This window comes from Uranotaenia lowii, chromosome 3 (genome assembly GCF_029784155.1).
Source record: "Uranotaenia lowii strain MFRU-FL chromosome 3, ASM2978415v1, whole genome shotgun sequence".
NCBI lineage: Eukaryota > Metazoa > Arthropoda > Insecta > Diptera > Culicidae > Uranotaenia > Uranotaenia lowii.
Genome location: NC_073693.1, coordinates 264,947,236 through 264,968,079, shown reverse-complemented (window position 1 = coordinate 264,968,079; position 20,844 = coordinate 264,947,236). Strand labels below are relative to the sequence as shown.

General features: G+C 38.7%; 2 protein-coding genes and 1 long non-coding RNA gene across 3 annotated transcripts; 1 reads left to right on the top strand and 2 right to left on the bottom strand.

Annotated features, from left to right (window-relative positions):
* Window positions 1-3,064: 3,064 nt before the first annotated feature.
* LOC129751761 (cytochrome c oxidase assembly protein COX15 homolog) lies at window positions 3,065-5,895 on the bottom strand. The gene is made up of 4 exons (XM_055747451.1): window positions 5,351-5,895; window positions 5,147-5,291; window positions 4,863-4,995; window positions 3,065-4,802 (listed from the first exon to the last, which is right to left on the bottom strand). Exons 1-4 carry the CDS (start codon window positions 5,495-5,497, stop codon window positions 3,947-3,949), a joined length of 1,281 nt encoding a protein of 426 aa, XP_055603426.1. The 5' UTR covers window positions 5,498-5,895; the 3' UTR covers window positions 3,065-3,946.
* A 998-nt stretch (window positions 5,896-6,893) lies between these two features.
* LOC129755312 (uncharacterized) lies at window positions 6,894-9,618 on the top strand. The gene is made up of 3 exons (XM_055751744.1): window positions 6,894-7,049; window positions 7,120-7,177; window positions 8,149-9,618. Exons 2-3 carry the CDS (start codon window positions 7,154-7,156, stop codon window positions 9,466-9,468), a joined length of 1,344 nt encoding a protein of 447 aa, XP_055607719.1. The 5' UTR covers window positions 6,894-7,049; window positions 7,120-7,153; the 3' UTR covers window positions 9,469-9,618.
* A 996-nt stretch (window positions 9,619-10,614) lies between these two features.
* On the bottom strand, window positions 10,615-13,042 carry LOC129757453 (uncharacterized). Its single transcript, XR_008739706.1, has 5 exons — window positions 12,886-13,042; window positions 12,459-12,709; window positions 12,200-12,386; window positions 11,533-12,131; window positions 10,615-11,475 (listed from the first exon to the last, which is right to left on the bottom strand). It is a non-coding gene; the product is annotated as an uncharacterized LOC129757453 (long non-coding RNA).
* Between the last annotated feature and the right edge of the window lie 7,802 nt (window positions 13,043-20,844).

The following is a 20,844-nucleotide window of genomic DNA, read 5'->3' as shown; positions in this document are numbered from 1 at the left end:
GAACTCTTTAACTACTTCATTCAGATTGGGGTATAGTCGAGACCTAAGATCGCATTTCATTGAACGTGTAATACGCGGACCAAGCTGCCTTACAACCGAAGTATATAACGGGTAATTTAAAAGAGAAAACATAGCGAACTGGGTTACTACATGACGCAATTACTGACTGGTCATGGTCCATAATGCTGAGCAGCTGACGAAAATGATGGTAGCGGTGTGCGACATGATCATGCCCAGAAGGAATACACCGAAGTGGTGGCGACGACCAGCTTACTGGTGGACCTCAGAAATAGCTGAGCTTCGTACTAGCTGTCTAAAAGCCAGGCGACGAGCTCAACGGACGAGAAACGAAGCCGACAGAGAAACGAGAGAACCGAGCAGCCAGGGTGGCACTTAAGCGAGCTATTAAATTAGGAAGCGATGGCCAAAGCGCTTCACAGGACGCGTGTTCCCAATACCCTCTGCAGGATAATAGGAAGCTTCTTCGAAAATCGAATCCTGACGTACGAAACCGAAACTGGGTTACGATCTACTGCCCTAACAGCGGGTGTTCCACAGGGTTCCATACTCAGACCTGTGCTTTGGAATGCCATATATAATGAGACGTTAACGCTGAAACTACCAGCAGGCGTGCAGATAGTCGGATTTGCTGACGATATCGTGCTCATGATCACTGGCGAAACAATCGAGGAGTTAGAAGACCTTGCAACGGTGTCCGCAGAAAGGGTTATTATCTGGATGGAGGGAGTTAAGCTGAAATACCTTGAAGTAATGGTCGACCATCGCTTAAGTTTTGGTGCGTACATCAAATACTGTTGTGAAAGTGCATCGAAAGTCATAGATTCATTGGCCTGGATTATGCGGAACTGCCATGGTCCAAAGAGTAGCAAGAGACGTCTCCTTGCAAGCGTAGCACTGTCGAAACTAAGATACGGAGGAGCGGCCTGGAGCTCCGCTAGAGGTAGAGCGCAACAGATCCAAATTACGGAGCACACATCGGCTGATAGCCATGCGAGTTTCCTGTGCGTACAGGACCATATCAGCAGATGCAGCTTTTGTCATCGAGGGCATGGTTACCATCGAAATAACTCTGGCGGAGGATATGGAGTGTTACAAAGCAAGAGCTGTTAGAGGAGTGCGTAAAATTCAACGAGCAGCGTCAATGCTCAAGTGGCAGGAGCAATGGGACGCATCGAACAACGTAAGATGGACGCATAGGCTAATCCCGTGACTTTCAAACTGGGTAAATCGGAAGAATGGAGAGGTCAACTTCTACCTGACGCAGTTCCTTTCAGGTCAAAGGTGCTTTAAGCAATAACTTCATGGGTTTAAGCTTATCAGCTCGCTTTATTGCCCGGAATGCGTAGATACGGAGGAATCGGCAGAACATGCTATCTTTGTCTATCCCAGGTTCATTTCTAGGCGTCAACAGCTTCAAAATTTGAACGCTGAAAATATTGTGAGTGAAATGTGTCGCGACGAACAGTCGTGGCGTGCTATATTCGACGAAATCTCGCAAATCATGCGCGATCTGATAAGAATCAGGAAAGATGATGAACGGAGAGAGCCAGATAGTCAACCAAATTTGACAAACTAATGGAAGGTCTTGGGCCTCGTATGACACTTCAATTCAAAAGCAACGCGATCTTAGGGCGCGGTATAACCCTTATCTGGACTCATCCGTGTGGTGGGACTTAAAAGGTCTCACGTACTCAGCTACGATCTTTCCCGCAGCAAAAGGAAGCAGAGATACCATTCGGGGTGGTCGTGACGGGATTCTAGCTTGGTAGTTTCTCAATCGACCATGCCTTGGTGGTAAGAAATCCTGCGGGAGTGGTTGCTGTGACGGGCGTGAGTTACGATGAAAGCGTTACCTAACCGGCACACGTCTCGGGGTCTTCCGTACCAGTCTGAAGTTGGCGATAGAGGAAAAGGAGAAGAAGGAAAAAGGAGAAAGAGGATAAAGCAGAGCGATGATCAAGGAGAAAGAGAAAAAGGGTGAGATGTATAAGTGCATGAGCACAGCCTACCTCTTGATCATAGGGTGAAACCAAGGGGCACATCTTGGCACGAACACGGGATATTCTATTGTCCAAGATTTGAAGAGGTACGTGCCAAAATGTTCCCCGCCTGAAATCAGTTTATAGCATTTCGTGTTTATGGAGAGTCAAACGTAGTCTTTCGGAACGGCTTCGCACTCTCCCAATTGGTAGGATAGCAGGTAGCTGTACTTCCTGTTTATCCTACTTTGCGGCAAAGCCGATCGCCAAAAGAATAACGTCGTCCGCTAAGCCCACTAATTTGTCTTATACGTGGAGGCTTATCGTTAGTAGTTTGCCGTACGTTATGTTCTATAGAACCGGAGTAAGTATTGACTCTTGTGAAACACCTGCTGTGACAACAGTCAACAAAGATATGTCGGGACAGTCATACAAGTGAGCGGAGACGCTATCGCTTTCCAAACGACTTGTTGGTTCCCTCTCCTTTGTGGTTAGCCTGAGTTTGTCCGCTGTTTCAATGACAGAGTGACCTTTCGGAAACAAAATTGTTTGTTTGTGTGAGTCCATCTCGATCAGCTCCTGAAACATCTTTCCTAGCTACTGATACTTGTCCGACTTAAGCACTAGCAGAGAAACCATTAGTTTTTGGTGCTTCCCTACGTGCGAAAAACCCATTTCCTTCACATATTTTCGTAAAGACGACTTCATAATTTCAGCGAGTTCCATGATCTCCGCTCCCATTCAAACGATTGAAATGCTGGCTAGACCCGGCGAAAAGTATGCTTCTGCAAGAAAGGTGATTTTTTTTTCAAAATTTTGTTTAATTTGCATTATGCCTTAAAGTCTTTGATAGCTGGCCGTTCAATGTGATTTTTTAGTTTTGACAGCTTTTTGAAACGTATTTCAAAGTTCCGTTGAACGCAAGTCAGCAAAGTGTGGTTTAAAAACGTTTGAATCTTCTGTTGCCTCACTTTTTTTTCATCATTCGGTTGATTGCCTTTTGAAAATGCATTATGGTATTTTTTTTATGGTAAAAATAAATGTAAATTCTAGTGAGTACAACATTAATGTTCAAATGCAATATATTTGAGTAAGGAACCAATTTATTTTAAACAAGTTAAAAACTAACTTATACCTGAGCTTGTCGATGAAGTACGTTTCTGGCTACAACCATTGCCAATGTTCTACGTTTGAATTTGCATGTTTTCCTCGCAATTTTGTTTTATTACTTGACGTTCATTTAATGACGCTCACCAGTGGTCGAGGGACTAGCATCCTAGATTTATGTGTTTTTCCACTTTCATTTCTTTTTAACCCTTTCCTTCCCAAAAGGTTTCCACGTTTTAAAAATAGAAATAATACAACTTAAGTTCTATAACGAAAAATGCCTAAGTTACTTAAAGATTCAGTCGATAAAGTTAGTTTTTGAAGTCGATCATATATGCTTCATTGAGAAGATAACAACACAAAGTCTCCAAATAAAAAAACAAGAAATAACGACAAAATGCAATTCTCATTACCTTTAATGATCACAAACTCAAAAGTTCCTCTGAGCATAGTTTTGAAAATATGTCGAATTATGAACATATAAAACCAGTTGATTTAAATTTCGACTTTTACACAACTTTTGACATGCCGAGCCAAAACTTAGTGAATCGATTTTCTTCAAATTTTGTATAATGCTTCTTCATATATTGCTTTCATTCTTCAGTCTGAAATGGTGTTGATCCAAGGTGCCCACTTAAAATGCGAGCTGTGCAAAATTGTGGATCACCTGAGTGCTACTATGGGAAGGAAAGGGTTGCGTCAGCTTCTCACAGCTATTTAAACGCTACAAAAAGAAAATACTCTACGTTCATTTAATCGCAACGTATTTCATCAAGCTCATGCCTACGCTTACACTGTCGATTACTCTAAGCATTTGAACATTTTTTCCTATTATCGATTTACTTTGGTAGTCTTCGAATAAGTTTCATCTCGTGTGACAACCATATGGCCAAGGAAAGTAGTATCAGCGATCCCGATTGATGACTAGCGGCCAATGGCACCGGTACGTAGGTCAACAGTGTAGTAATTCCCAGGGCAACCTGGAGCCAACCCATGGCAGCAAGCGCAGCGGTGGCCGTGTAAGCTCGCGGAGGAAGAACCCTTCTACGTGACAGCAGGAAAAGTCCGGTGATGAGTGTTAGGGTACCGGTTCCTAGAATCCGGTGATCGAATTGAACTGTCGTGGGATTCTCGGTGAAATTTTTCAATGCTGGTGACATGGCTAGGATGTCGCTGGGTATCCATCGGTCGGCCATTTTTGGGAATGAGTTGTAAATCAGTCCGGCATCTAAACCCGCTACAAATGCTCCGGACATAGCCGTTACGAAAACGGCCGCCTTTGAAAAGTGAACCAATCGTTTGAACTTAAGGGTCGCTGCCGGAATCTGTCCCAATAGCTTCTGGGCAGGCAACAGTTTATCTAAAGCTGACCAAAGGAACAAAGTGTACAGGGCAAATGCAAATCCTAGATGGGATGCCAAGCGATACTGCGACACGCGAGGTACATCGCTCTCTTGATGAAAGCGATCTTCTAGGCCCGATTTGACCATATACCATCCCATCAGTCCTTGGGCTCCGATAAGGGCACCAAAAAGGAGGGTACGAATTTTCATACCTCGGTCGAAATAACCTCTGGACCAAAAGTAGGCTGCAGGAAGGGCGTAGAATGCTCCAATAAGCCGTCCCCACATGCGGTGTCCATATTCCATGAACCAGATCATCTTAAACTCTCCGAGTGTGATGTCTTTGTTTTTTCTGTAAGATATTCAGTTTTCAATATTTTTTTTAAAGTCAGGAACATCAGGAACAACTTACATTTTGAACTCCGGGAACTGCTGATACCTTTCAAATTCTTCCTGCCACTCCTGGTCGGTCCGAGGCATCTTTTCTCCAAGCAACTTCCAGGTTACCATCGAGAGTCCCGATTCAGTCAATCGAGTAACACCACCTTTAAAAAGAGGAATTGAAGAATTAAAAAACAACATTATTCAAAAAGTACCTACTTAAAAATTTATTTTCCTATTTAACAGTCTTATAGATAACTTCCGTTATGACAACGCATACACAGTACACTACAACCCCATAAGCAATGGTCCCACCTAGTACGACGGCCACGAAAACCATTCCGCTGCAACCGAGCAGCCAGTAGCCGACGGCTTTGCGGCCCTTCTCTGCCACATCCGGTTTGGTGCAGTATCGGGTGAGGGTGGTCTGCAGAATTCGCCCGGTCGGAAGAATGTTGGCCTAAAACAAAGGGACGATTTTTGCTTCGCGTAAGTTCAAAATCGGAAAAAAAATCTTACCTTGTTAACATTTTGTAAAATTCTGCCGGTTGTGATGCCTGATTTTGTTCCCATAAACGAACGGCTGAAACCGCGCAGTGCGAGATTTGAAAAACCGGAACCGGAAGACCGGATTGCGCACGACGTCAATCGGAGGCAGTTAAACATGGTTGCGTTTTTTTTTGGTTTCCAGTAAACGTTGGAAAAGTAATGTTTAATTAATGATGTTTTTCGAAAAAAGCACGGAATTTCACATTTAAATGACTGGTTGCGAAATTTTCTGTAAATGTTATTCTTGCACTGAAAGTAATCTTTCCTTTAAAGCTTTATGGAAGTGCAATTAACATTTAAATTTTTTTTTATAGAACAAGGTGAAAGAAACAGACTAAAAGGAACAAATCTTAAGTCATGTATACTATCATGCAGATATTTCAAACTTGTTGTGAACAAAATAATTTAGTTATCAATCTAAACTTTAATTTTTCCGGTAAGAACATTTCCAAAAAAACAGTCTGTACTTTTTATTGAAAATTGAAGCTATATTTCGTTCAGTGCCATCTGGCGTTTTGGTCAGCTGTGTTCAAGGATGCCAGGTAGTATTGTCAATAATCAGAACATGGAAAACCCACTCAGGATTTTTCAGGACACCATTCTATACTTGAATGGAATAAACAAAAGCGAAATACAGGTATAGTCCTATTTGCCGCTGGTAGTGTTCGTGATATTATGCTGGTTGTTTCACCAACACTTTCCAGTTTTGGGACAATTAACCTCAAAAACGACCATGTGTGTCGTCCGGCTGCCTGTTTTTTGTACCGAGAGTTTTTGAGGTTAATTGTCCCGTCTAATCTGTACACGCTCAGCAAGTGTGCGTAGGAAATGTCAAAAACAACTCTATACTGTAGAAGCTTTGATTTATACAACTGAGACGAGCAGAATCTCGGCTGGCCTGCAATTTTTATGGAAAAACACAATTTAAATATCATCTAACCCGAAGAAGCATCGCGTTGAACCATTTTATCACATATTTGTTCAATATCCTGATAATTGACCTATAAATGCAATAACAATAAAATAATATCATTTTCCATGCATGTTTCAAAAATCAGGATATTTTCTGGATTGATAAAATTAGGACTAATTCTGACTTATCTGGACACCTGGCACCTCTGGCTGTGCTGTTTACTTCGCCCACTGGAAAAACAACGATAGCATGGGCGCCGTCACGACAGGAAGTCAAATTAAAAAATTTTAGATTTAATTTAATCATATTTATGAAAAATCGACATGATAAAATATTAAGTAACATCTGATAATGATATTCTTAATTCAAACTATTCATTAGGTTACATTTTTGATCATCTATTTTCTCGTTTGCTTTTATAATCAATTCAGGGAGTAAGTTTATTTTAAAAAAGTTTGTCATTTTTACGCTTTGAAGCTAAAATTGATTTGAAAATTTGATGAAAATAAGATTTTTATGAAAATTTATCCCATTTGATGTCTTGTAATTTTTTGAAGAAGAATGTGGCACATTCTTCCACTATCAGCTTTTTACATCCTTAACTCACCACCAGCACCACACTAATTAGAAGTGATAGTGATATGAAAACGTGTAACGTTGCAGGGATCTGTATGAAAACCGGTGTGTGCTCTCTGGTGTTAGTATACTAGCATCGATCCCATCGTTAACACGTTATCATTGTTAAGTTTTGGGAAGGTAGGATTCAGACAATTAGTTACTAGTCACAATAAAACAGATTATCCTAATTCCATCAATTGACTTTCAGGAACATCGAAGTGCTTAATTACCTCGACATCGAAATGGGTTCCAACTTTGAAAACACCGTAAGTACACAGCTAATGAGGAGAGAGCTTACAAAATTTCACTATCGCTTTAGACACAAAAATGTGATAACCTTTTGGTAACAGTATACGTCACGTCACTAACTAATAAATTGGAAATTATTTGACTAAAATGATGAAGTTGATCGTCAATTTTTGTCTATAAGTATGTTAACATTTTTCGGATTGATAAATGTTTTCGTTTGGATACCATTTCAAATGGCATTGGAAATTCTAGTTCTAGCTGTTGAATTTGGACTCTTGCATCTGAATCCTGAAACACGGAGCTTGTTTCTGTAATCAAAAACTAAATCGTATTTCGGACTCTTGATTCTCGATCTGCTGGCTGAGTATAAGCTTTTAATATATATTTATGAATCTGGACTTCGAATCTAAATTCTGAATTTTAATATGATTCCTTTCTTTTCAAATTTATTTGAGACACTTTTATTTCTTTGTGTCATCCGTTTTAATAAAATTAACATTTGTTGCAGAATCTTACGTGTAGTTCGCGTAATTCTTCGTTTCTGAAAAGCTGATGAACTGTTCCCGAATTTCGAAAAGTGTCATAAGTATGAATCTGAATTCTTAATTTCAAATTTTATTATGAATGCCATTTCTAATTCCGGTTATTGGAATCTGAACTCTAATCTGAATTATGCATCCTACCTTTCTCTGAATCGGAATTCGGAATTCCATATCTTAAAATTCTTAATCTAAATTCTGCATTATATAAATTCTGAACTATGAATTCTAATTATGGATTCAGAATTCTAAGTTTTGTATGAAATTTCAAACGATGGATTGAAACGTTGGAACATTTAATAAATACCTTTATGGCTTCGGTATACATATTAAAAATGGAAACAGAAAAATTTATCCTGGAGTTCTAAATCTGAATTCCAAATCTGTTTTCGGAGTTCGGAATATAAGTTTTGATTTTTCCTTTGTAACCCGTTTCTCTTTCCTTTCAGGTCAGCCACAGTGCCGTGTACCGTGTCAATCCCGATTGTACCTTCCTGCAGTTTGTTTCGCAGCAGAAAAATGTCCTCGCCGGTTCGATTGCCAGCATCCCGACCGAGGAGGTCAATTATCAGATTGAGTTGGCCCTAAAATTCATGCAATTCTACATGGATCAGAGCACCGATTCACTGCCTGAGGCAAATGATTCGATCCAGCACGTTGTTATCGACACTCGGAAATCTGTGTTCGAAATTCTGCTGGATCTGCACTCGGCTATGCGAGTAACGGGTCGAGGCTTCGATCTGTACTTCATTGGCGGTGATTCAGGCAAAGATGCTTTTGTAAAAAAGTTGCTGGAATTTGGTAATCTAAAAAGTGGAGAGCCTAAGCTGACTGTTCCGAGATCAAGCAATCCATCGTTGGCCTATACAACTATGATCGTTTATGATTCAAGTGATCTGGAGTCTGCCACCGATGTACTGAGCAAAGCATGGGTTAACTCTCGAGTTCCATGGGTAATAAGAAATGTTCTCGTACAGGAAACTGTTCAGGAAAAATTCATTCAGCTGCTGGAATCTAAGCTGAAACCATTCACGGAAAATGTGGCTTTCGAAAAAGAATTGAAGACAGCCGTTAAAAAAGCCTTCGCAACTGGATTGAGACTGATTCACGGCTCAACGGACTCTAAATATCTTAAACCAGTTGTCGTGTTCGGTTCGAGCATTGATTTCTTCCTGGAGAAGGATTCTGTAGAACCCACCCCAATCGTGGTACTGAACGTTTTCAGAACTGCGAAGGAAGCCATTAGCCTAGCCAACAAGAGTAACGGCGGATCAGTAAGTTTATGGACCGAGGAATTGTCACTTTCCCTAGAGACCGCCTATGCTGTAGCCGCCCAAAGTGTTTGGGTCAATTGCCATGCTGTGTTCAATCCAGCTTTACCATATTCTTTCCGTCAGCATGACTACAGTTATGGGTCCGAATACGCCCTATGCGAGAAAATAGTCAAATCAGTCTTCGTACCTTCATCGGTGAACCCAGCCAACTCTTTCGAGGATAATAAGCGAGCTCTTAACGATTTGGGAAAACCAACATCCCAGTTTGGAAATCAACTCCGTTCGTTTGTTACAAATGAGAAAAATGTACATTATGAGATGATCAGCAGCCCCTATAAGATTGAGAACTACAATGCCGAAAATCGACTACAGATTGTGCCTGGCGGATTGTACGGAAAGGTTACGGAAGATTTTGTTCGTAAGGTTCTGCTGGATTCCGTGTACTACCAGCGCAAAACGATTGTAATTCCTTTTGGCGTAAGCTTTGCCAATTAAATGTGAAATGATTATCTTTGTTGGCTCAAAGTCTATAAAGTTTAAAAAAAAACCTTTCGTGTCATAATTGCCATTCCAAGAATCTATAAAAATTGAAATATAAGCTTTTTATGTAAAAATGTATTTTACTATAAGGTACGCCGGGATAAGTGGGGACAGTTTTTCGTATAGTTCAACTTTAAAAAATCTTCAAAAAATCAGGAGAACTTAAAGAAAATTTAAAAAATGTTATAACATCAATATAAAGTCGTCCTCACATACCCCAGGTAGGGTTTTGAAACTAATTTTAAGTATTTTGTAAAAAATCCATTTTTTTCAATATTAACCACCGTTTGTTTTCCTAACTTGTTATTTTGAATGCAAGGGTTGTTTAAATCTAGAGTTTGTCATCAAGAGTCAGCTACTTTACGATAAATTTGCGAATCTATCGATGTGTAACCTTCTAAATTATTGCAAAAAAGTAGGGGAGAATGGGGATATTTGATCCCCTATTTTTATTTACACCATATCTTTTTGAGAAAATGTTGCAAACTACCGTCTTTTGCATTTTCTGATAGCGTGTAATTTCAAGTTTATATGCTCCAAAAGTTAGAACGATACATAAGCTTGTAGATAAACTAGAAGAATATTCGTGAGACTAAAAAAATTGTAATGTTTTTAAGTTACAACCCGCATGGAGCAGTATCATACAATAACGATACCCATTATCTTCTTCCCAAGACACCCAAAAGATTCTCCTTATAGTTTTGGATTATTAAAGAACGATTATACGAATCGTTTTTTCATGAAATGGAATCGTTTAGACACAAATAACGATACAGGGAACGGGTTGTTAAGTAAATAAACGATTCATTTTTTTGGCTTTTTTCTTTTCCAAAACAGCCGTGGCCCGGGTCATACGATACGCGTAATCTTTACTTTATGATCTTTTTAGAAAATAATGACGATAGTACGTATCTTTAAACAATAATAAAAAGACAAAAAATAATCTAGGCGGGACGATTCGTGGTATGATTGGTAATTGATAGAAATATAAATAAAAAATTAGAATATTTGTATTTTTTTTAAACTTTTATTATAATAGTCATTTTTTAATTCTACATTCTTATTTCCTTTCGTTTTATAAGTAGTAAATATTTTAAAATTTGGTTAACATTTGAGAGCTTCATGAGATGCAAACGTGCATGAATAGATCGGCCTAGAAAACTCGTTTGCATTATTTATACGTTCATAAACTTTTCCTGCAATGTTTTACATAAACTTTTAGTAATGTTTGGAAATTAAATCTGCACTTCCTAGTCAATTTTTTTATCTATCAATTTCCAAAAACATTTTAAAGAGAACTGATCCATATCACAATTTTGTATACAAAAAAAACAACGGATCAATAAATTCAAATGTTGGACAAGCAACATTGGATATTGATTTGTCTACGGATTTTGATTAAGGAATTAGAAATTTAATTAATTAGAAAATTATCTTCCAAACCTGAATTGAACATCCTGAAATCTTAAATTAATCCTGATTTTGAATTCAACTATTTTGTTTTTCTCCAATTATAGACTTTACCACGTTTGTGGCGTTCGTGTCTCTTGAATTCAACTATGAAATGAAAAATTGCAATTGCTCCTATGAAAAACACTAATTAATTTTTAACATTTATGTTATAACAAAAACGGTCAATTGATAAACAACTTATTGTAATCCTTTATAATGTGACCCTACTGTTGCATCAGTAAATATTATGATATTTTCTACTCGCATCGTTGGTATGTTCGAAGAAAGAAAATAGCAGGTGAGATGATGACTTGATGGCATCTGACTGGGACGACTTCTAGACGGCATTTCCTGTTAAAAAGTGGTATCGGAAAGATGTACTTATGAGTTTTTGGCAGGGTTTGCCTTTCCGTCTTTTATTCACACTATGGGAGGCAAGCCTTCAGCATACCGACAACTTCGAACAATGTGCAAAATTCAGAAGCAGGGGTTCCTATCAGAATATTTAACCTGAAATAACAAGAAAAAATTAAAATATATAAATTTCTTAATTTACAGAAACATTACCGACATATCGTGATTCGAAACAGTCCAAACAATTCAGTTTGCATTGCGCCATTGGTTTTTGTACTGCTGGTTATCCGGATCTGTTCATCGCAGTGCAATCGATTATTTTGGGAAGATTTTTCCTACTTCTACTTCCGCTTGGTACATCTTTCTCCTGTGTGTTTGTTTGTAGATGTGGAGTTTGGTATTTCTCGTTCTTCACATAGTAAATTTATCGAAAGGTGCACGCGTTTTATAGTGCCACAGCTGGAGTGTAATGTTCCTACCCACTTTGCCGAGTTAGTTTGAAATCACGTTCAGAAGTTCGATCGTCTTCTGGCGGTTATGCTCTGTACTGTAAACCATACTCAATGTTTGATAGGGTTTTTTTGCCCAGGAAAAAATTTCTCGGGGCGAGCTCCTCGTTAGTTAAGTCGTTCAGGGTGATTGTTTCGTCACTGTAGTTAATCGGTGGCAATTGAAGTACTCGTAACGGGGCATGCAGGGCCTGCACTGTGGAAACAGCTCGTTGGGTGGTGGCGGTAATTTTGTAGCAGTACTTAACCATAACTCCGCGGTAAGTGGGCGGGGTATTTGTGGTCAGGGACTCACAAAAAATACTGAAATGGGTAACGTTTATTACAATCTTATCAAAGAACGGAACACCATTTGCAACGAATCACCTCACCCTTGAGTTGATTGTTGGTATTCAGCGATGTCGATTCGCTGCTTATGTTTTTGTCGATTGCCAGCGCGGTTACCGTGGCACTATTTGAACTGTAAAGTCCACTGCCATCAATCCCGTCTACGGTTCCAACTCTACCTGCACTACGTTTCTCGAGAGTATATATGGACGGTTTTTCAGGCTATATTTCCTAGAACGTGAATTAAATACAAGAGTTTATTTAGTTTTCGAAGGTAAACTATTGGTTGATTGCTTAACTTACTCTGTGATATTCGATGCTCCGGATGCGACGGATTGGAAAACGTAGTCAAGCATTCAACTACTACTACCTCGCTACAAAGGAAAACGGCACTTTGTACACAAACCAGCGTTGCCGTAATTTGAATCATTGTTGAAAAACTGCTATAATTAAATATTAAATGCAGATCGCTAAAAACATTTCCTTTCACTTTTTGATGATTCAAGTTTGTTTACATCGAGGTGATTGCAGATGGAGATGATGGATGATAAAGACTAGAACGAGTAAAAATTGTTTAAAAATAGTTACGTATATGAAGAATGGAAGAGAAAGGTAGCCCCAAATGGCTCACTGCTTTAAACGACTTGGCCTAGACAGTGATTTGGCCACCGGTGGTTTACCCTCCTTCGAAGTTGCAGCTAGCACAACGTCAACTGTCCAACAAAATTACCTCGTGGGAGCTGGTTCTTTTAATGTAGAAAACATAGATAGGTATGATTAATTCTACTCAGAATATTGACCATTATCCGTACGTTTTCTCTTTTGGTAAACTCATGTCCTGTAACGTCTGGATGTCCGACATCGTTACGAGAAACTGAAAACCAGATCCGAATGCTTAACCTAAAAACAAAATAATTTAAGCAATAACTATAAATGTGCACATTTAGTTATCCTACAGGCAACATGATTCCTTCCGAGCTGGACCCTATGGTGCGAGTGCGGTTCTGAAGAAAGCTGATGTTTTTTAAAGTCTTCAAGCGACCGGCGTGCAAATTATATTTCGCGATTTTCTTTCGGCCGAAATGGAACAATCGGACTAACATCCGGAACAAACAATCATAAACTGCTACCTCCGCCATTGATATTTCGCTGCTTGAAGCACCTGCTTCTCAGGTACTGCGATTCCAGGTGCATAGGAATGTTTTCTGGGGACATAGTTTTCTCTACCGATCGATGTAGTTTGAGCAGGCATTTTTCATTGGTATCCACGGTTTTTAACATTCAAAAAACACTTCTTTTAAAAATATTTTTGTTTGGTCACAAAATGATGCAATATCGTCGAGAAGTTGAGACACACTGACGCTGACGCTCACTCGAGACACACACTACATTCATATGCGCCAAAATATCAATTTTTTTAAGATCATTAACCGTATCTTTCATAAATCCTTTTTTATCGTTCGCAGCAAAGGCACCATCAGCGAAGTCGCAAAACGAATCGTGACGATTAATGTAATCAGAACCAAATAATTTAGACGATTAGGTGAACGGTATTAGATTATGCGGGAAGAGACTTGATCATTAACTAAAGGAGACTTGATCCTTAATTCAGGATGCCCTGACCCTTAATTCCCCCTTCCGGTTTTCCGAAATTTTTTAAGGGGGGTGGCAAAAGAAGAATTGGATATTTGTTTTGGCCTAATGAAGCAGAGCTTCATATCATTTTTTATAATCACAAATTTTTAGCGAAAACAAATCTGAAAAAGGAAAGATAAAACGAATTCATGTGTTTAAAACAGAAATATTACACGACTTTTTAAATAACCCGATATTGAAACGGTACATCACTGAATCTTAGGCCTCGTTTTCACAAAATTTCTTATTGATGCGTGCATAAATTAAATGTTGCAAACATTATAACAGTCGAAAAAACGAGCAGTTAGAGCTTTTGTCTCTCTTTGTCTCCCTAGCCTAAATTCACCTATGGTGGAAAGAGAAGCATAATTTTTGTCAGATTTGACAGCTCATTTGAAAGCTCCAGCAGAGCCTTCAACTGTTATACAGACATCAAAAGTCTACATCTAGGGGCTTTTTCTATTGATGAGTGCATTAAATGCACTTAAATTATGATTTTAAAAATCATTGAATACAGTGTTTTTTTGTAAAACGAACACACACATATAGGATCTCAGTGAAACTTCATGTTTCTTTGAAGAGATCTACCATCATGTCACCATCTACCGCCCAGTTAAGCGGTTTTTCAACTTCAAACATGTGTAATAAAAAAACGACGGCAGATTTTTATTCGCTTTCTTTTCCAATACATCTCAAAACTGCTCTATTTTAAATAAAAAAAATTAGTGGAATGCGAAAAATGTACGCTTTTACAAATAATTAACTAAACGTTGAGGTGTTCAACTGGCCCTATTACCGCCCACTCGACTTTTTCGGGTATCGATAATGTTTTCTTAAGGAAAAACTATCCAACAACACGGAAACTGTTCTTTTTAATATTGTCCATGTAACGAGCTGTCAAAACCATATTTTGGATCTTGAGAGAATTCATTTTGTGAAATCTTTCCCGCAAATTTTGTACAAATTTTAACAAAGTGCGTTGACTGACAAAATGATGATTCCCGGCAAACAGCTTCAAGTAATCGGTTACTTTCAGCGATAAAACATCATTTTCTAACGTAATTAAACTAAATGCTTCTTACAATTTACACTTTTGACACAATACATGCGTTAAAAACAAAGAAATTGTGCGTGACCGGTAATTAGGAACCCACACAAACCGGTAATTTTCGAAATACACACAAAAGGGTGATTTTGGGCGGTAAATGGTGTCTGGGCGGTGAATGGTGACTTGATGGTAATTTACTTAACTCTAAGGCGTACATCTTTCAAGGATATTATGGCTAGCATCTTACAAATGCTAAAACCACCAGACCACAGAAAGAGTACTATGTGTGCCGTGATCGGGATTCGATCTCATGGACTCTGGCTTAGAAGACTGGAACGCTATCCTCTAGGCCACTACCGGCGGCTTAACTTCTATGAGTATAAAAACAAGTTAATTTCATTTTTAAAAAAATATTCTGATATTTTGAAACTCTAAATTATCTTGAAAAGTGTGAAGATTACGTATAAAATTTTAAAGATGAACGCATCAATACGTTTACAGGAATAGTTAGTTTTGTGAAAACGCGGCCTTAGTCATTTTTCAAATTATATCAATTTTTTAATAGTATTTTTTGGCGAACATTCGTGCTTACCACAAGGTGGTAAAGTGTCATAAATAAACCTTAAAAAAAATTCGTGCTTACAACTTTCAACTTTCCTATTAAAACCGATGGTACTACTATTCGTCGAAGTAATTTAAAAATCTTCTTGAGCTTACCACATTAGACTGAGTCGATTTGGGGTCATTTTTGTATTTTTCAAACCTGGGGCCTAAAAAGCTTCGTTTTAACTTTTTGGTTTGTTTGGGAAAATTGAATATTTTGTACTGAAAAATCATCATCAGTTTTGTTTCTTCTGTGGTTGTTATGTCAATTAAAAAATTTTCCAAAGGAAAATTTTCGCTGAACAACTTTGTCGAAGTCTTTAATTTTGTATCTTATTAGTCAAAAATGTTATCAGTTGTTTTACAGGAGCAGTCTTTATAGGCATTGATAATCAATAAATTCATTTGTTTTTATCAAAAACTAATAACTATTGTCGGTAGCTTTGACACCGGCTGATTCATGTTGATAAAAAAAATCTAAAATCGTTTGCAGAGTTCATTGCTAAACTTTAGTGAATTTCGTCAATATTCAGAAATAAAAAATGTTTAACAAGGTACCCAATTCGAAAAACTAAATTAAACAACGAAAAAAGCACTCACAATTTATTAAAAACATACAGAGTCAGTTTTCAGCATAGATGCAGCGACTTTTAAGGAATTTCTTAGTAAATTAAATCTACAAGGAGATCATCCATCTTGAAAAGTGGGATAAATAATCCATAATTTTTAAAAGAGGTCGTTCGCATATGTTAACAAACTTAAGATACTTACTGGATTTTCATTAGATAACACATGGAAAAGAGAAAAAATACATTCTTATCGTATTATGATAAAAAAAGGTAAATCTTTTCAAGCTCCCTAAAGAATTGTGGGTTTAAAATAAGGTTAAGAGATTATTTTCCGGACGTATAAGAACCGGACAAATCTGTGCAATTTTATCGAAAAACTGACAAAATCCGGGCAATTGATTTCAAAATGTTCAACCCAAAATCCGGGCAATAACCGGGCAAATTTGGTCAAAATCAAGAAGAATAAACTTGAAATATTGTTTTCTTCATTAAACCACATCAGCGGTTTTAAAATGACATTTCAGGCTTCCAAAACAAAATTCATGATTATCAAACCATCAAATTTGTTGCACAACATATGATAAGTATTCGATTCTACAGGTACCTACTTCCTCTTCTTACTTCCTGACATTGGACGATGCATTTTTGATACAGCGGGCAGCATTCAGAATCAATATGCTAGTCAAAAATCATTGGATACCTGATTCTCCAAAAAAAAACGCTACAAACTCCAAACAAGGTTATCTCCAGCTGAGTCAGTCGGTCAATGATTGCTTTCGTGAGAAACCGTCAAACCGATTTCCCGATGGGAGTTATTAAGCAAACACTAGCGACACCATGTCCTCCATAGAAAAGTTTCGATTAGTTAGGGAGCTTTTGGAAAGCTTTTGAAAACGGCCATACATTTGTCCTAACTCCGAAACGTCAAAAAATTTACCTGGCAAGGCGGATTAGGGAGCAACGTTCTGAAATTTGGCCAATCTTAACGGATTAGTTGTTTGCCAATTTTTGAGCTGAATGCATTTTGAACTAAAGGATCTTACTTTTATCTTGCTGGGTTGATAAACGGCAATAAGGTTAACTGGTTTTTTTTAATTAGACCTGTCAATCTAAACAAAACAGAACAAGAATTGATGGATACTGACCATATCAACACGTTGTGATAGAATGTTTGTGAACTCCAGGATTCAAAAAGCTCGTTCAGAAGGGAAAATTCTTTCTAAATAATGATTAAAGCTGATAAGATAGTTGTAGATAGGAATTTATTGGGCATATCTTATATAAATATTTGAAAGACACTTAGTGATTATTTAAATTTTTCTTTTGAGCAATTGTTTCGGTACATTCTAGGCGTATGCTTTAACAAGCTCGATTAGTGTCAGACACAAGGGAAATCCTAATTGGTAATCAGTTGTTCGGTGAAATTGAGAAATTAGAACTATTAACTCTCCACCAGTTAGATGTAAATGGTAACAGCAGGTTTGACCTGCAAGAAGTTTAAAATTTTGGCGTAGAGCTACAACAATTATAGAATAGAGAATGTACAATAGCAGTTTGCTAGAAATAACAGGTGCGCGATTTGTGTTCCTCTCTTTAAAACTTACATTCTCAAATCCACAGATCGGATTTCACATGGAACAGCTAAAACCCTTATAGGATCAATTTTTGCAATTCACTCGATAAAATTATCTCTTCACTGGAACTTGCGCTACACCATCACTTACAGGAGAATCTAATTACAGCTTACAGACTAGTCTTTTCGTATCAGGAATTGAAGATCCACAGTAAAAATTATCCCGTCCAACTTGCTCTACACATGTATTTATGTATCAAGTCTAACGAGTCCACCAAAAAGTGACCAATATGTTCAAGTAACTAGCTACCTCTAAAGTAAGCCATCTAGGGATGTTTTGTGATAGATTTTTTTTTGTTCGCTTAGCCAACAAGAGTCTATTCCTCGTCTGGTACCAATTCGCGAGCCGATTTGAGCGAGAATATTCTCTTGTGGCGAAGGTATTGCTTCTTCTTCCGGAACTCTTCGTTCGTGCCGTGGAGGGTGTCCCACCAACCGAAAAGTCCGTAGCATTGGTTGAACCTGAAAATAAAAAAAAAGTAGTACAAAACGTTACTTAACAGTAAGGTGTAAATTAACAAGCATGAAAGTAGTTTGAATTTAATTACAACCAAATAAAAAAATAAAAGGTAACGTATATGTTTTTTTTTGTTTTTACGATGCAGGAATTCAGGACATTCAATTGTATCATCTGATGATTTGGAAAAATCGAAATTGGTTTTACAAAGAACATGCGACGTATTCCAAGCCCCAGGCAGCCCAGATGTAAAGATTTTTTTTGTGCTTTCAAGGTCCTAACTTATTTAAAGCCTTTTAAAGGAATCTCTGGAGCCACCACTTCAAGTCAGCTTGAAGATTAGCCAGTCTAATGTTGGGAAAATTGATAATAGATTGAACTTGATGATCCATGATCTATGATATTTCAGAAGCAGACAAATAAATAGGTCTTATTAGTTATTTTGGAGGTAGAAATGAAGTCTCTTTTCAGCCATGGGATTTACCAAACCATTTTTCCAACCATCAGTGATTCCACTGTCCTCCTAAAGTCGATTGATAGTTTTTAAGTGATCTTATTTTTCTAAGATTTTACAAAATTCAGTAACCAAACACCATCTGAGTCAGCAGAAGAGCTCTTGTCTTTCTTTTGAGCAAACTCCCGTTCTTCATTTCAGTTGACATTTTCTGAGGAACCGTATAACGTGGTACAACGTTTTTGATAAACAAGGTGAAGTTCATTCTGTTCCAATCGCTCGACCAGTTCGGACGCTTTTTCTCACCGCAGTGTCGAATTTTTTACCAAGTCGGAGTGCTATTTGCGAAAGTGCAGTTTGTTCGCCCGGAGTGATTTTCCCGCTCATCCCGCTCGGTTGTCAATTGCCGAGACTCGCGCGCAACAATAATTGGCAAAAATCAGCCATCGCCAAATTGGTTCGCTACAGCAAATATTTACCATCACCATCAACGGCAATATCCATCATCAGATAGCGCCCCCCTATTCACCCAAGAATCCGGATTTTTCTACCGTCGGAGTGTGGACTTGGAAACCTCAAATTTAATTACCGTGACCGAGTTGCAGAGCTACGCTACGGGTCGATTCGGTGTTTGGTTGCTCCCCGATTGACGTCGCCATCTTTTTCCTAAGGAGAACCACGTGCTCGAGTCAATTAACAGGCACTCAGGAAAAAATTTTGATAAAAAAAAACAATTGTGAGTACTTTTTTATTCTTTTTCCCTTTACTTTTTCTATTTTTATTTCCCTATTTATATTTCGATAATTGATAGCTTCGTTCATATTTCTAACACGGAAGGCATTCGTGCCCCCGTGCGGAAATATGAACGAAGGCGGGGGGTTAAACCCCTCAACTTGTAATGATGAGAATATGACCTACGAGAATGAAGAGCATCTGGAGGATCCCGATGCTGCTGGTCCCTCAAATGCTCACGTTCCTCAGACGGAAAGTGGTTCATCATCTTTACCAGCTGAGAGTAGAACAACCCGGCTCCGAAAATATGCTGAAGGCTCATCTTCCTCTGGGCCATGGGTGGTTTTCATCCGGCCCAAAAAGAACGGTAAACCTCTTAATGTGGTACAGATCACCAAAGATCTGGCGAGGTGGACCTCTGTAACCAGTGTTACAAAATTACGTGCGAACAAGCTGCGCGTTGTTGTGGCTAACTCGAAAGCTGCAAACGAGATTGTGGCTAGCAATTTTCTAATTCTAGAGTATCACGTTTACATCCCGTCTCGAGACGTAGAGATTGAGGGCGTGATCACAGAAATGAGTCTGTATGCGAAGTACGTTAAATCCAACGGCATTGGTAAGTTCAAGAGCCTCGATTCGACTTCTGTCGAAATCGTGGATTGCCGTCAACTCAATACTGCCAACGTCGTAAATGGAGTTACAAAGTACTCGCCTTCAGCTTCATTTCGTGTGACCTTCGCGGGTACCGCCCTCCCTCACTACGTCTTGATTGACGGAGTTTTAAGGCTTCCTGTGCGACTCTTCGTGCCTCGACCCATGCATTGTCAAAATTGCATCAAGTTGGGGCACACAGCGTCGCACTGTTGCAATAAGCCACGCTGTCCCCAATGCGGGGAGAATCATGGGGCTGGAGCATGCTCAGCAATAGAGCAGAAATGTGTCTACTGCGGGGGCTCACCCCATGAAATCTCTTCGTGCGAGGCATTCAAGAGTTGCTGGGATAAACAGAAGCGCTCTTTAAAAGAACGATCGAGACGTTCTTATGCCTCTATCTTAAAGAGCGCTTCTCCACTGGCCCAACCTCATTCAAGTAACATCTTTTCTGTGTTGCCAGTTGACAACGAAGAAACAACGGATGAGGAAAACCCTTTTGTTTTCGTTGCGAACTCCCGGAAACGTGCTAAAACAACTCCCAAGACACCCAAAATACCAAAGAAAATCCCTACAATGAGCCCTCCAATCAGTGTCCCTAAAAAGCCGAATGCTGCAGAACAACAAAAACAAAATCCTCCTGGATTCCGCACGATGTTTTCACCACAAAACCATTCAACACCAGCAGGGACCTCAAAGGCCCCTATGACGAATGCAGTTTTTCCAGAATCAACTTCCCAGCCAGGATTGTTTAAGTTGACTGACATTCTGAATGGATTTTTTTCGTTTTTCAACGTTTCTGAATCCATCAAAAGCATTATAACAACAATGCTTCCTGTATTAAAGACATTTTTGAAGCAATTGATGCAAACTTGGCCCCTCATTTCAATGTTTATCTCTCTCGATG

What these genes read in the sequence shown, in the direction of transcription:
- LOC129751761 (XM_055747451.1), bottom strand. Translation starts at nt 5,497, where the DNA reads ATGTTTAACTGCCTCCGATTGACGTCGTGCGCAATCCGGTCTTCCGGT. An exon ending in TTTTACAAAATGTTAACAAG is followed by an intron (nt 5,292 to 5,350) that starts GTAAGATTTTTT and finishes CCTTTGTTTTAG; the next exon opens with GCCAACATTCTTCCGACCGG. An exon ending in CAGTTCCCGGAGTTCAAAAT is followed by an intron (nt 4,803 to 4,862) that starts GTAAGTTGTTCC and finishes AATATCTTACAG; the next exon opens with AAAAAACAAAGACATCACAC.
- LOC129755312 (XM_055751744.1), top strand. Translation starts at nt 7,154, where the DNA reads ATGGGTTCCAACTTTGAAAACACC. An exon ending in GTTCCAACTTTGAAAACACC is followed by an intron (nt 7,178 to 8,148) that starts GTAAGTACACAG and finishes CTTTCCTTTCAG; the next exon opens with GTCAGCCACAGTGCCGTGTA.